This window comes from Populus trichocarpa, chromosome 1 (genome assembly GCF_000002775.5).
Source record: "Populus trichocarpa isolate Nisqually-1 chromosome 1, P.trichocarpa_v4.1, whole genome shotgun sequence".
NCBI classification, from domain to species: domain Eukaryota; kingdom Viridiplantae; phylum Streptophyta; class Magnoliopsida; order Malpighiales; family Salicaceae; genus Populus; species Populus trichocarpa.
In genome coordinates, this window is record NC_037285.2 from 22,809,518 (window position 1) to 22,821,665 (window position 12,148).

The following is a 12,148-nucleotide window of genomic DNA, read 5'->3' on the forward strand; positions in this document are numbered from 1 at the left end:
GGATTTATTAGACAATTTTAATAGGAGAAGATTTAACAGTGAATTGAATTGAGCAGCTCCTGCTGATCTACCACCATTATTTCCCTCTTTAATTCCTCTATAGTGCATCCAATCATTAATTATATTCTATCAATGCATGCATCGTTGAGGATTTATTTTCATTTTTTTTTTCAGTTATGTGCAATAGAGGTATACATCCATGTCTGCTAGCATTCTGCATTTCATGTGCTTCCCCAACATTTCTTTCCTTGTTTATTTATTTGCTCCTTGACCTCCCTAGCTCGGCATTCCCTTTCAATGGTAAAAAATGTTGTATGTTGTTCTACCACTTTCGTATATAGTAGTTTATTTGGAATATCATTACTTCAATAAATCTTGATGCCATACGATACAGAATTGATGAGTAACAATCAGCCTACAAAAGATTTTTGCTAGCCTATACCATATATATATATATACCAAATTATATATAACACAAACTGATACAAACAAAAATAACATAAAAAGGATAACAAGGATAATAATACAAGAATTTCAAAAGAAAAAATCACACAAAAACCTTAATTTATAATGTTATTACTAAATATTATTTTTCAAGTAGTGTGTATTTTTAAAGGGTTTATAATTCTTTAAATAAACCCAAAAACTAACCTAGACAATCTAGAAAACTTAAAAATAAAGGAAAAGTAATAAAAATCCTAAACAAACTAGGAAAAAATAAAATTATTAAACATATTATTCAATTTCCTAAACTAAATAGGAAAAAATAAAAAAAACAAGGAAAAATAATTTCCCTTGAAAACCTCCTACATTAGTCTCCTTCGGTTGAGAAAAAACTCATCATCGGGTTTAAATTATAGTTTTAAAATCCGACTCGGCATGGCGGGCCGACCCAGGTTTGAAACCGGGCCGGACTTAAGAAAAAATAGGAAAAGTCAAAACCCGGTGACCCGGCAAGACCTGGTCAAAAACCTGGTTGCAACCCGTTGACTTTTGTTGTTTTTTTAAAACGACGTCATTTTAATTTTAAAAAAATCAAAATTGACCCAGACGACCTGGTCAAAATCCTATGAACCGGTTAAAACCCGGAACCCGAGCCTTGAACAGGGCCGAGTTTAAAACTATGGTTTAAATTACTCTTGTCTTGATCTTGTGGATGTCTAATTAAGGCTCTTCAATCTCTTTTCTTTTTTCATTTCAAGAGTATAATAATTTTGTATTTCAACTCCAGTCTCTTCATCTTAAAATTTGTATAAAAAACAACAATTAGCAAATTGTTTCATTTCTATTAGCTTTTGGAGTAATGAATTTCAAACCTCAAACTTACTTCATTAATATGTGTTGTATCCGAAAAACCATCAACGATAGAAGTCGAGAATGGGTCATCAAATCCTGGAATGAACTCTCAACATAAATGGTGATCAATACACCATAACGAGTAAAAATACCAAAATAATGTATCAAAGAACATGAATGTGTACCCACCAATTCTATTATGCGATAGTAAACATCCAAGAGCGAATAATAGGTAGCCTTATTTTGGGTGGAGTTCCCGAATAAAAGATGATGAATACATAGTTATGAAACACAAGTCCCAACATAATCCAACAAAACTGTCCACACATAATTAATATGCCACAAAAAAAAAAAAATACTAAATTAATACAACAAGGAACATGAATGTATACCCACCAATTCTATTACTTGATAGTCAATATCTAAAAATAGGATCCAATAACAGGTAGCCTAATATTGGGTTGAGTTTTCAAATAAATACATTGTTATTAAACACAAGTCTCAACACAATCCAACAAATATGTTCACACATCACCAATATGCCACAACAAACAAAAATACCAAAATAATACACTAAGGAACACAAATATGTACCCATTAATTTTATTATTCGATAGTCAACATGATGTGTACTCGAAGGGTAAGAACCTTAGAACCCACAAACAATATAGAAATAATCCAAGGAAGCTAAAATTAAATTGATAAAGGCTTGACCTAATAATTATCTAAAACAAGAAACCAAAGTTATTAGATGAAAACTCACACCCTTTGAATATAAAGAATCAAGAATTGAAAATATAAGGATGAACATCACATAAATAATTAATCTTTGATAAGTCCTAAAGAGTTCAATGAAGAACCAAGAGTACATGCAAGATTTCTCACACACATAATATAAAAAAACAACTAAAACAGAAGGCAAAATCATTATATTCCCTCTCATATTTTTATACTCCCCACTATAGTGTAATGACCCTTTTGTCCTTCATAAAAAAAATCATTACCTTTGAATTAGGGGTATTTTTATCTTTTCATATGGCAAATTAGTCATTATAGATTTTTTAGGGGTATTATTAGATTTTTCTTGTATTAATGAATAGTTAAATAACCAAAAAGCCCCCCCAAAAAAAATAACATTATCATGCAGGGGTATTTTTGTCTTTTTTGTTTTTTGTGTATAGTGAAATTATACAGATGCCTTAGAAACCAAAAAAGTTAACATATGGAATCAAGGGTAATACGGTATTTTTGCCTCGGGTATTTTGTTAATTATTGGTTGATCAAGGGTAATAACATCATTCAACACTTAATTAATATTTTTTAAATTGAAAAAGTTGTTGGCGCGTGTTATACACGTAAGAAATCTCTTGGTGGTTTAAAATGTGCTTTCTCCATCTTATTTTATTTTGTATCGTCTCTTCTTCCTTCCTGGGTGACGCGTGTCAGCTTACGGTGACTGGTTTATCACCGTTTGGTGTTCTTTTTTTCCCTTCATCTCTCTCTCCTAACTCGAAAAATAAGCTATGGTTCTCATTGTTATTGGTCTTTCAAATTAAATCTTTGTTTTTTATTTTTGATTTTTGTCATTTTCTCTTTTGTTATAGTTTTGTTTTTTTTCAATTTAATCTTTCAATTCTAATCTATGATATATATTTTTTTTAATTTGGTCAATTTTCTTTTGATTTCTTAGTTTTTTTCCTTGGCTTTTTATTAGAACTTTTATGATTTTTGATTTTATCCTTCAAATCAAGTTTATAATTTCTGTTTTTTTAGTAGTAGTAGTAGTAGTAGAAGGATGAGGAGGAGGAGGATTAACAATAATAGAACCATAATAGTAGCAGTAGCAGCAGCAGCACCAGCACCAGGTAGTAGTAGCAGCAGTAGTAGTGGTAGTAGTAGTTGTTGTGGTGGTGATGGTAGTGTAGTGGTGATAATTCATCATTCAGTGTTAGATTTATTAGAAATTGTGTTTTGCTATTTTCCTTGTATGGTACTTCCAGCCTAATAACTATGATTTTGAATTTGAAAAGTTGAAATGGTCGAGTGTCTTCATTTTTTACCTTTTTTTTTCTAATTTCATCGTTCAACATTAGTTTTTTAAAAATAAAAAAGGCTTTGTGATTTTTTAAAATTTATTTTCTATAATGTTAACTCAATCTCATAACTTGGGCCGCGAGTTTTACAGGTTAACATGAGTTGGTTCGCCCCTTATTACCCAGTTTACATATCTATCATGATACCTCAAGTTAACTCGATCCTGGTTTTTTTTTTATTGTTTTATCCAATTACATACTTCTTAATGTTTTTTTAGGTTATCGTGATCCTTTTTCTTTTATTTTGTTCATTCACTATCGTTGTTTTTTTTATTGTCTAATTAAAATGAAACCATCTTATTAAGCCCGGTCAAGACTATAACTCAAGTAATTTGTTTTTTCTATTTATTTAAAATGTGCTTACAGTGCCTAGACATTGTTTTTTCCACAGAGAAAAATACGGACCAGCAGCGTAGCACAAACCATATCTAATTATTTTTAAATAATCAAGTCTCTTCCCTAAATAACCTAAATACAAGCTAAATAAACATATTTATACTATGTAAAACATCCTAAACAAGAATGGAAAATAACAAAAGAGTTCTAAATAAAATTGAAAAAATAATCATAAACCACCTAAGAAAATAATCCAATTCTCATGTAGTAGCTTCCAGGCTTTATCGCAAGGCCTTCTCGAACTCTAATTACTACAAAATTCTAACCCTGTTGAAAAAAAAGACCTTTACAAATATTCTGGCAAATTTCAGATTAATCTAACAGTCATATCAAAAGTTATGTCTGTTAGCGTAAAATTATGCATTATAAAATCAGCCAAAAACTACCTCAAATGTCCTTGAATAATAAGGAAACATTAACAAAGAGAAAATCCACAAAACAAAAAGAAACTTATGGTACTAAGGCTTTGACTCCTTAGAAAACATGGAAATTATGACAATTAATTAATTCTCGAGGTTGAAAGTTATGATTCCTTGCAAAATAAAAAAACTACTTGCTAAATAATTCATCAAGTTGCCGCCTATATGTTCAGCCCACATATGGAATCCCTACCTTTTAAGAAATCCATAACTTATATGGAAAATAATCATTTTCTAACTTTTCTTGTTTAGTGGTAGATTTCAAATCTTACTTCAAACACGTCATTCTCTTTTTTCTATATGAGTTACTGGGCCTAACATATATTGATAGAAAGCTTGAGATGTCTTGTTTCTATCCTAACTAAAATCGCAGTGAAATTCCACATGTAGCTTCAGATATTGCCAAAAAGCATATAAAAGTTTAGTATGATAGATTTGCAACTTATTAACTCAAACATCTTGACTTGGCCTATTAATTTTTTTTTTTTATCTTCTTAGTTTTACATCTTGTAATAGGTCCAATAGGTACCTCTAAGGGATCATTTGATGATGTTAGTTGATTCTCATCACAACATCCATGTAAAGAAGTCAATAACAATTAGCCTAATCTTGAGTTGAGTTATCGAATAAAAAATGATGATACAATATTATTAAACACAAGTCTCAACATAATCCCCAAATATATCCACATGTCTAAAAAATCATTCATATATTACAAATAATTCAATACAATTTAATTAATGCAAATAAATATAATCTAAAAAAAAAATTCATGCCTCCCAAATTACTCAAAATAAAATAAAATAACGACAATATTCAGTTAAGCATTCTTGAATTAAAACCCAACAAATATGCCATAAATAATTCTAAAAACAAGTAAATCACACATTAGGGTTCAAAATTGACCTTTACAACTCAAGGGAGTCGGCTGGAACTAGACTAGAGAGGTGGAACAAGGAGAAACATTGTTGGGAAAAACAAGTGTTGGCGTATATTGTTCACGTGTTGGATGACTAGTCGGGATTTTATGGATTTTTTACACGTTCCATAATGGAAGGGAGGCACATGGATGACTCTATAGTGTGAACATCTCCTTCTTATTCATGTAAGTACAGGCGGTGTCAATCATGCCCACCAAAGCTAGGAGATCGGAGGTTGAGAAGTTCGATCTATCTTCTCCTCTTTAATGTGATAACTTTTTAGGTTGTTTTTTTTTTCATGTTGGTTTTTGCTTTTGTTAGCTAGGTTTTTCTTTGAAGAATCTCCTCCTGGAATCTATGTGTGTTTATCCTTTTTTTTTTTTTTTTTTTCTAAATGTCTTCTATTTTTATTGTCTGGGATCCTCTGTAAAAAAAAAACTAAACTAGCAAAATAATATTATGCAATTATATTGTTTTCTTATTGATTATGGATTACTAATTAATTAAATTTTCTCTTAATATGTAGGGTCTTTTTCACAAATCTTTTTAATTTTGCTTGATCCTCGTTTTTATTTTTATTTTTCTCTTTTACACATTCTTCTCCTATGATTTTTTAGTTCCTATAATTTATAATCATTTATTCTCTCTTTTTTTCTTATTTCACTCTTTGAACTCTTTTTTTTAATTATTATTATATTATCATCATAAAAGATAATTAAATAAAAAAACTGAGGGTAAAAATGAGTCATGATAATAACACTAAACTTATAGTCAAGAGATCAATATAGTTTAAATCAATAATTTTTTTGTTGAGCATCTTTCATTTTTTTTTTTGTACTTGATTTTTAAATTATCAATAAAAACACCATTAATGATATCATCACTACTATTATTGTCATTGTATATGATATCATTTTCTACATAATCATAAATTGGTGGTTAATTCAATTCCTCAAAATTACCAGAATAATCAAATAGTTTAGCTTCAATATTATATTCATCTGGATCAAAATGTTGTCTTCTTTTCTTATATCTCTAAAACAAGTTCTCAAAATTGACCATGGATTCATGATCACTCTTCCTACAATACTCTAATTTTCTATTCTTCATCTTTACTAATTGACAAGACAATTCTTTAACTTGTATCTACATGTTTCTTATCTCCACTCAACGGGTTAATTTTGTAATTTATCTCTATTTGTCTTTTATCACTAAATCCTAAACCTTTCTCTTTCTAGAAAAAACATCTTCATCCCCTACTGCACAAGCACGTCTTATTTTATAACCACTTATTATAGTCATGGTTATTCAACAAAACAAGTCAACTAACCATCATGAATTATTTGATTCTAATATCAACTAACACAGATAAAAGCAACACAAGAAAGACAACTAGTATAAGAATATAAAATTTTGAAAAGAAGTTCTAATTTACCATTTTATTATTAAATATTTTTTTCAGGTGGTTTACCTGAGGTTTACAAATAAAAATCGTAAATAAGATATAAAAAAATAGAATTATGAAAAAATAAAAATAATTAAAAAAATATTTTTAAAAAAACCTTGTATCAATATTTTTTCTCCCTGGATGAACTGGAGTGGATTAATGATGAAAAGTCTTTTAGAGACTAAGAGAACGTTTGGGCACTGCGTTCTCAAAAAATTTATTTATTTATTTTTTTATAAAAAATTAATTTTGTTTTTATATTTTTTGGATCGTTTTGATATACTGATTTTAAAACTAATTTTAAAAAATTAAAAAACATCATTTTGATGCATTTCAGCACGAAAAGTTTTTTAAAAAGTAATTGCAACCACACTCCCAAACAGACTGTTTTCATTTTACATGTTGCATAAATTATTTATAAAAATAACTTTTAAATTATAAAAATCACATAAAAAAAATCTTAATTTCTTTACATATTTTGAGAGAGAGAACTGATTCTAATTTCAAACTAAATCCAAAAGGAAAAATCTTCTTCTCCCTCAACAATTAAACTCTGAACTCTAGCAATCAAAAAAGGGGAAGAAATGAAGACAAATCCTAATGTTGCGCATCATAAAAGCTTCCCATCTAATCCTAGACGGTTCACAATCCATAGCCCAGCCCATCTCCAAACCCCACCTCTCTCTCTCTCTCCCCCTCGCAAGATTCCAAACTTAGCACATAAAGACTCTTCAGACTCCAAAAATCTTCGAAAAATCAGGGAAAATGGCGTCTTCAGACCCTTCCAGGCCCGCAACCGGCTACCCTTTTGTCCCAAACGGCCTCCACCACCCTCCACCACCGGCAGGCTCTGCCTATCCTTACCAAGCCCCACCACCACATCAACCCACTTACCCTTACACCTACAACACCAACCAAACTTACCCTAACCAACGCGCCATCTTCCTCCGCCGCTTAATTATCGCTCTAATCATCTTCACAGGCATCTTTTTCACCATTCTCTTCATTTGCTGGCTAGTCATCCGACCCCACTTCCCTGAATTTCGCGTCACCTCTCTCTCTATCTCCAACTTTAATGTCTCCTCATCGTCCTCCAGTGTGACTGGTACCTGGAACGCCAGGTTTCAGGTTTCTAATCCGAACAAGAAGATGAAAATCTCGTACAATGAGATACAGACTTCGATCTTTTATAAATCGGAGTTCTTGTCCCAGACGAGGATTCCCCCGTTCAGACAGGGCAAAAGGAATGTCACTGATATCGATGTGGAATATGGGGCGACGAGTTCTTATATCGGCGAGCGGACGGTGAATCAGATTAATTCTGATGAAGGGCGTAGATTGGTGAGTTTTAATTTGAGGATTGTTGCTGATGCGGGGTTTAAGGTTGAAGGGTTTTGGGCAAGAAGAAGGTTGCTTAGGGTTTATTGTAATGATGTGGCAGTTGGGACTTCAGGGAATGGTCGATCTGGGAACTTGACTGGTGGTGCCGTGCGATGTAGTGTTTATGCCTGAGTGGAGAACTTTACTGATTGTGAGTAAGAAGAAGCTGAAGACGAAGTTTCTTAGTGTAATTTGTATTGGTTTTTAACTCAGGACTGATATTTCGGAATCGGAAAATGGAGTTGGCGGGGGTACATTGATTTAGGTTAAAAAAATGTACAGTGCTTTGGGAAAAAAAATGCTGACTTCATTCAAGAATTTGATTGCCTGAAATTGTGGTTAATCTTATTTTCAGATTGGTTTCTTATATTGCTGTGAAATTGAGATGTTAATAGAGGAAGGAAAGGAATCTTGAAAGTACATGGATTGTAATGGTGGATGTTATTGCTGTTTGTGTCTTTGTTTGGTAGGTAAGTGTTACATTATTCATTGCTTTCGTCTAAAGATTGCCGTCGAGACAGATTTTTTTTCTAGGCGGAATTGCTAATAGGTAAAAATGATTGAATAGTTGTAGGTTTGGTGTGGAGATTCATCTGGGGCCATTGCAATGTTTTAGTTGCAACAATTGAGAGATGAAGAGAGTGTGCAATAAAGATGATGCGTAGAGCTATCTTGAAATCCTCTTCTCTTGCTTTTCTACTCCATTTCAATGGGGTGTGATTGAATAATGAGAGGAGATGGTTTTAGAGTTTGTGATGAGTTTATTCGTTTCAATTTGAGGAGAATTATGCCTATAGCTGGTAGTTATTTGGAGCAAGTTGTGTTTATCTTATGAGATATTTGAGGCTGTTGTGTGCCTTAGTTTTGTGATGCCAGACAATCAGAGCTAAATTATACAGCTTTTTTTAACGGATTCTCCTTGGGATGGAGCAGATAATCCTGCAAAACTGGCATGGAATTCCCCCGATTCTTGTCGAATGCTGCCTGCTGGTTAGGTTTTACCTTATCTGCCAGGCAAGTGGACAGATCTTGCTTTTGCTTTCTTTGATCCCTTGTTCTCACTCTCTGTCACTTTTTTGGTATTGTTCCATTAGTTCTTGTTCTCTTGAATTAGCCTTTTGAATTCAAGCAGAAGCACGCAGTTGCTTACTAAATCAGCATTGCTTGCCTGTGCTTTCCTTTTGTTCAAGCATGCTATCTTGTTCTTGGGGGGGGGAGGGCAATAAGATGCCTTCTCCTTTTGTCTTTGTTCTTCCTTTGCTTGAGTGCATTGCTACCTGCATCATGCCGTTTCCATAGCCAGAATGCGTCATTTTGTTGTCGTGTGTTTTCTGTAGAAGTATCAACTTCCAACTGTAATATTATTTTTTAATCATTTATTAGTATATATATTTTTAAATTCATTATATTAAATATGTACATTATTATTGATACCTTCTTCTATTGTATTAAGAATTAACTTTAAATCCTTCCCATGACATAACACAAGCAAGATTACTAATTTTGTATGATCAATTCTAATTCTAGCTATTAAGTAATTTAATTGAAAAAATATAATCAAGTAACTAAACAACTTAATCGTAAAATAAACTAAATTAAAAATAATTTATATTCTAATTACATTCAAGAATTGAATTGGCTAAATAATAAATATATATATGTTAACCTTTATTTTTTAAGTTTTTCTTAATTATTCAATTATCATAATTGTCTTCTAATTAACACCTTCCAACATCCAACACTGCTTTCATCTCATGCCAAAGATTCCAAGATATTTCATTTTCATCTTCAAACTTCAAGCACAAACACAGCCAACTGCAATAACTCAGTACTACGATTACAACATTCCCATTCAAGCAAGAAAAACATCAAGACGTGACTTATTTTCTTGATCGATAATATCAAGAAACAAAGGGTCAACGGTTATATGACTATCCACGTGTACATTAAACCGATGGCCCCACCACAACAACCTAGCCGTACCTCCGATATCCACCTTAGCGTCAAGCACCATCTCCCTCTTTGCCACGTCACTGAAAAACTTCACGGAATGGTTAGCCATCAGCTCGACACCATCAAGCCGGGCCGTGAGCTCAAGTATCTGGCAAGACCTCGAACGCTGAGACCCTGCTTCGACTTGAGCCGAACCGATGAGAGAGCCGTCGTAGAAGATCGACATGATGGTAGAGGAGTAGTGGATGGGTATGATATTGGGGTTGGTGACGTGTACGGTGAGTATCACATCGGTGTCGATGACTGGAAACCTGAGCTTGAAGGAAGTGAAGTTGATTTTGATCAAATGAAAAGTTGGGTCTTTTGGCTTGGCACTGATTAGAGCCACGGCTGCTGTAGCAGATGCTGCTCCTACTAAAGCGGCGGTCCAGCTCCATTTTACCTTTTTGCCCATGAATTTTGGAGATAATTACTCTCTTCTTCTCCTCCTCCTCCTCCTCCTCCTCCTCTGTTTGCTAGAAATGAGAATTGAGAGGTCGGTAGAGGGCTTTGCAGAGAAATGGATGGCACTTTCTATGACCAATGGTTAGATTTGGAAATGACGGAAATGGGCTTCATGATGGTTCTGTGGTCTTTTGCTTTTTTCGAGGATATCTTGGTGATTTCATGTGTGACAAGCCTAAGTGTTTCGGACAGCGGACAGTTTCCTTGTTTGCACAATTCAGAATTTTGGATTATGTTCACGCAATATTTTTCTATAAATAACATTTTATGTATATATTTCATCGTTGAATTTAGATTTATCTTCTCATTTTTTTTGTGTTTTATTTGGAGGAATTAGGCAATTACCATATAAATTTAAAAAATAGGCCAAGCAAAAAAATATATATTAAAGCAAAAAAATCTTGATAGAATATCATATTTTTGCTCGCGGGTCAGAATCAAGATATATATTAAATATTGCACTTCTAAACCATGACAACTAATTGATATCAAGATTGAAAAATAAAATTTTAATCGATGTCATGATTCTTAATCACGACATCAATTATCTTTTATTTAAATAGAGTTAGATAAAAACTGATGGCTTTTATTCCATTTGTACTCAAATTTTTTTTTATCAAAGCTTGTTTAGGAAGTTGTTACAATGCAACCATTTGTTGTATCAACAACAAAGATCAAAAGTCTAGAACATTAAAAAACATTATAACATACATAATCATTTATGAAAAGAGTTATTTTAATAGTAACATCTTATGACATGATGTTCTAGAAAATTTCTTGCAGCTTCATTAAACACAATTAAAAAGAAAAGAAAGAGAGTCCATGAGTCTTTCTGTTTTTAAAATCTCACGTTAATTTGTTACGTTTGGAAAGTGCGAGATTTACTAAATATAGTTAAAAAAGAGAAAAAAAGAGAGAAGATAGAATTTCTATTGAAGGAATAAAAAATTCATAAACCTAAAAACTGAATTATTTTAATAGGAAGATATGATTTGAATATTTAGATCTAAAACGTTAAATTAGAATTTTATGATGATTTGTTGCTTATAAATAATTTTGGGTCCAACACATATGTCTGACCCACATTTACTTGAATAATAATAATAATAATAATAATAATAATAATAGAAGATAGAATTTCTATTGAATGAATAATCATAAGAACAACAACAAAAAGAAGAAGAAGGTGATTTGTTTGGGTTTTTTGTTGGCAAATATGGTGTTAGGCAAAGTGATCCATTATCACCTTACCTATTTATAGTGTGTATTGAGTGTTTTTCCAGAATGCTTCACTTGGCAGCGTAAAGGGATAATTTTTGTTTCCACCCAAAGTGCAGCTCCCTTGGCATATCTCATTTGGCTTTCGCAGACGACATCCTTATACTTTATAGAGGTGATATGTCCTCCGTTGATATTCTATTTCAGCAGCTATTGGCTTTTGGAAGGATGTCAGGGTTGGTTGTTAACGCTGCAAAATCTTTCATCTTCTTTGGTGGAGTTGGGGAGCACATCAAGCAAGCTATTTTGCTTCATACATGATTCTCTGAAGGTACCTTCCCTTTCAAATACCTTGGTATGCCGCTAAGTCCCAACAGATTGCTGGCAAGCCAATTTTCCCTCTAATAAATAAGCTGGAGACACGTATTCAGAGTTGGCTGGGGAAGCAACTTTCTTTTGCTGGCAGGCTGGAGTTAATTTGATCTGTGTTACATGAAATGGTCCAATTATGGATCAATATTT

At 32.4% G+C, this 12,148-nt stretch overlaps 2 protein-coding genes across 2 annotated transcripts; one reads left to right on the forward strand and one right to left on the reverse strand.

The window, feature by feature from the left end:
• The first annotated feature begins 7,336 nt into the window (after positions 1 to 7,336).
• LOC7467955 (NDR1/HIN1-like protein 10) lies at positions 7,337 to 8,083 on the forward strand. The gene has a single exon (XM_002298239.4). It carries the CDS (start codon positions 7,337 to 7,339, stop codon positions 8,081 to 8,083), a length of 747 nt encoding a protein of 248 aa, XP_002298275.1.
• Positions 8,084 to 9,696: 1,613 nt separating this feature from the next.
• LOC7467956 (uncharacterized) lies at positions 9,697 to 10,463 on the reverse strand. Its single transcript, XM_002299744.4, has one exon. The coding sequence runs from the start codon at positions 10,356 to 10,358 to the stop codon at positions 9,804 to 9,806; it is 555 nt and encodes a 184-aa protein (XP_002299780.1). The 5' UTR covers positions 10,359 to 10,463; the 3' UTR covers positions 9,697 to 9,803.
• Positions 10,464 to 12,148: the final 1,685 nt, after the last annotated feature.

Bases quoted from the DNA above. Each gene is read 5' to 3' on its own strand.
- LOC7467955 (XM_002298239.4), top strand. From the start codon at position 7,337: ATGGCGTCTTCAGACCCTTCCAGGCCCGCAACCGGCTACCCTTTTGTC.
- LOC7467956 (XM_002299744.4), bottom strand. From the start codon at position 10,358: ATGGGCAAAAAGGTAAAATGGAGCTGGACCGCCGCTTTAGTAGGAGCA.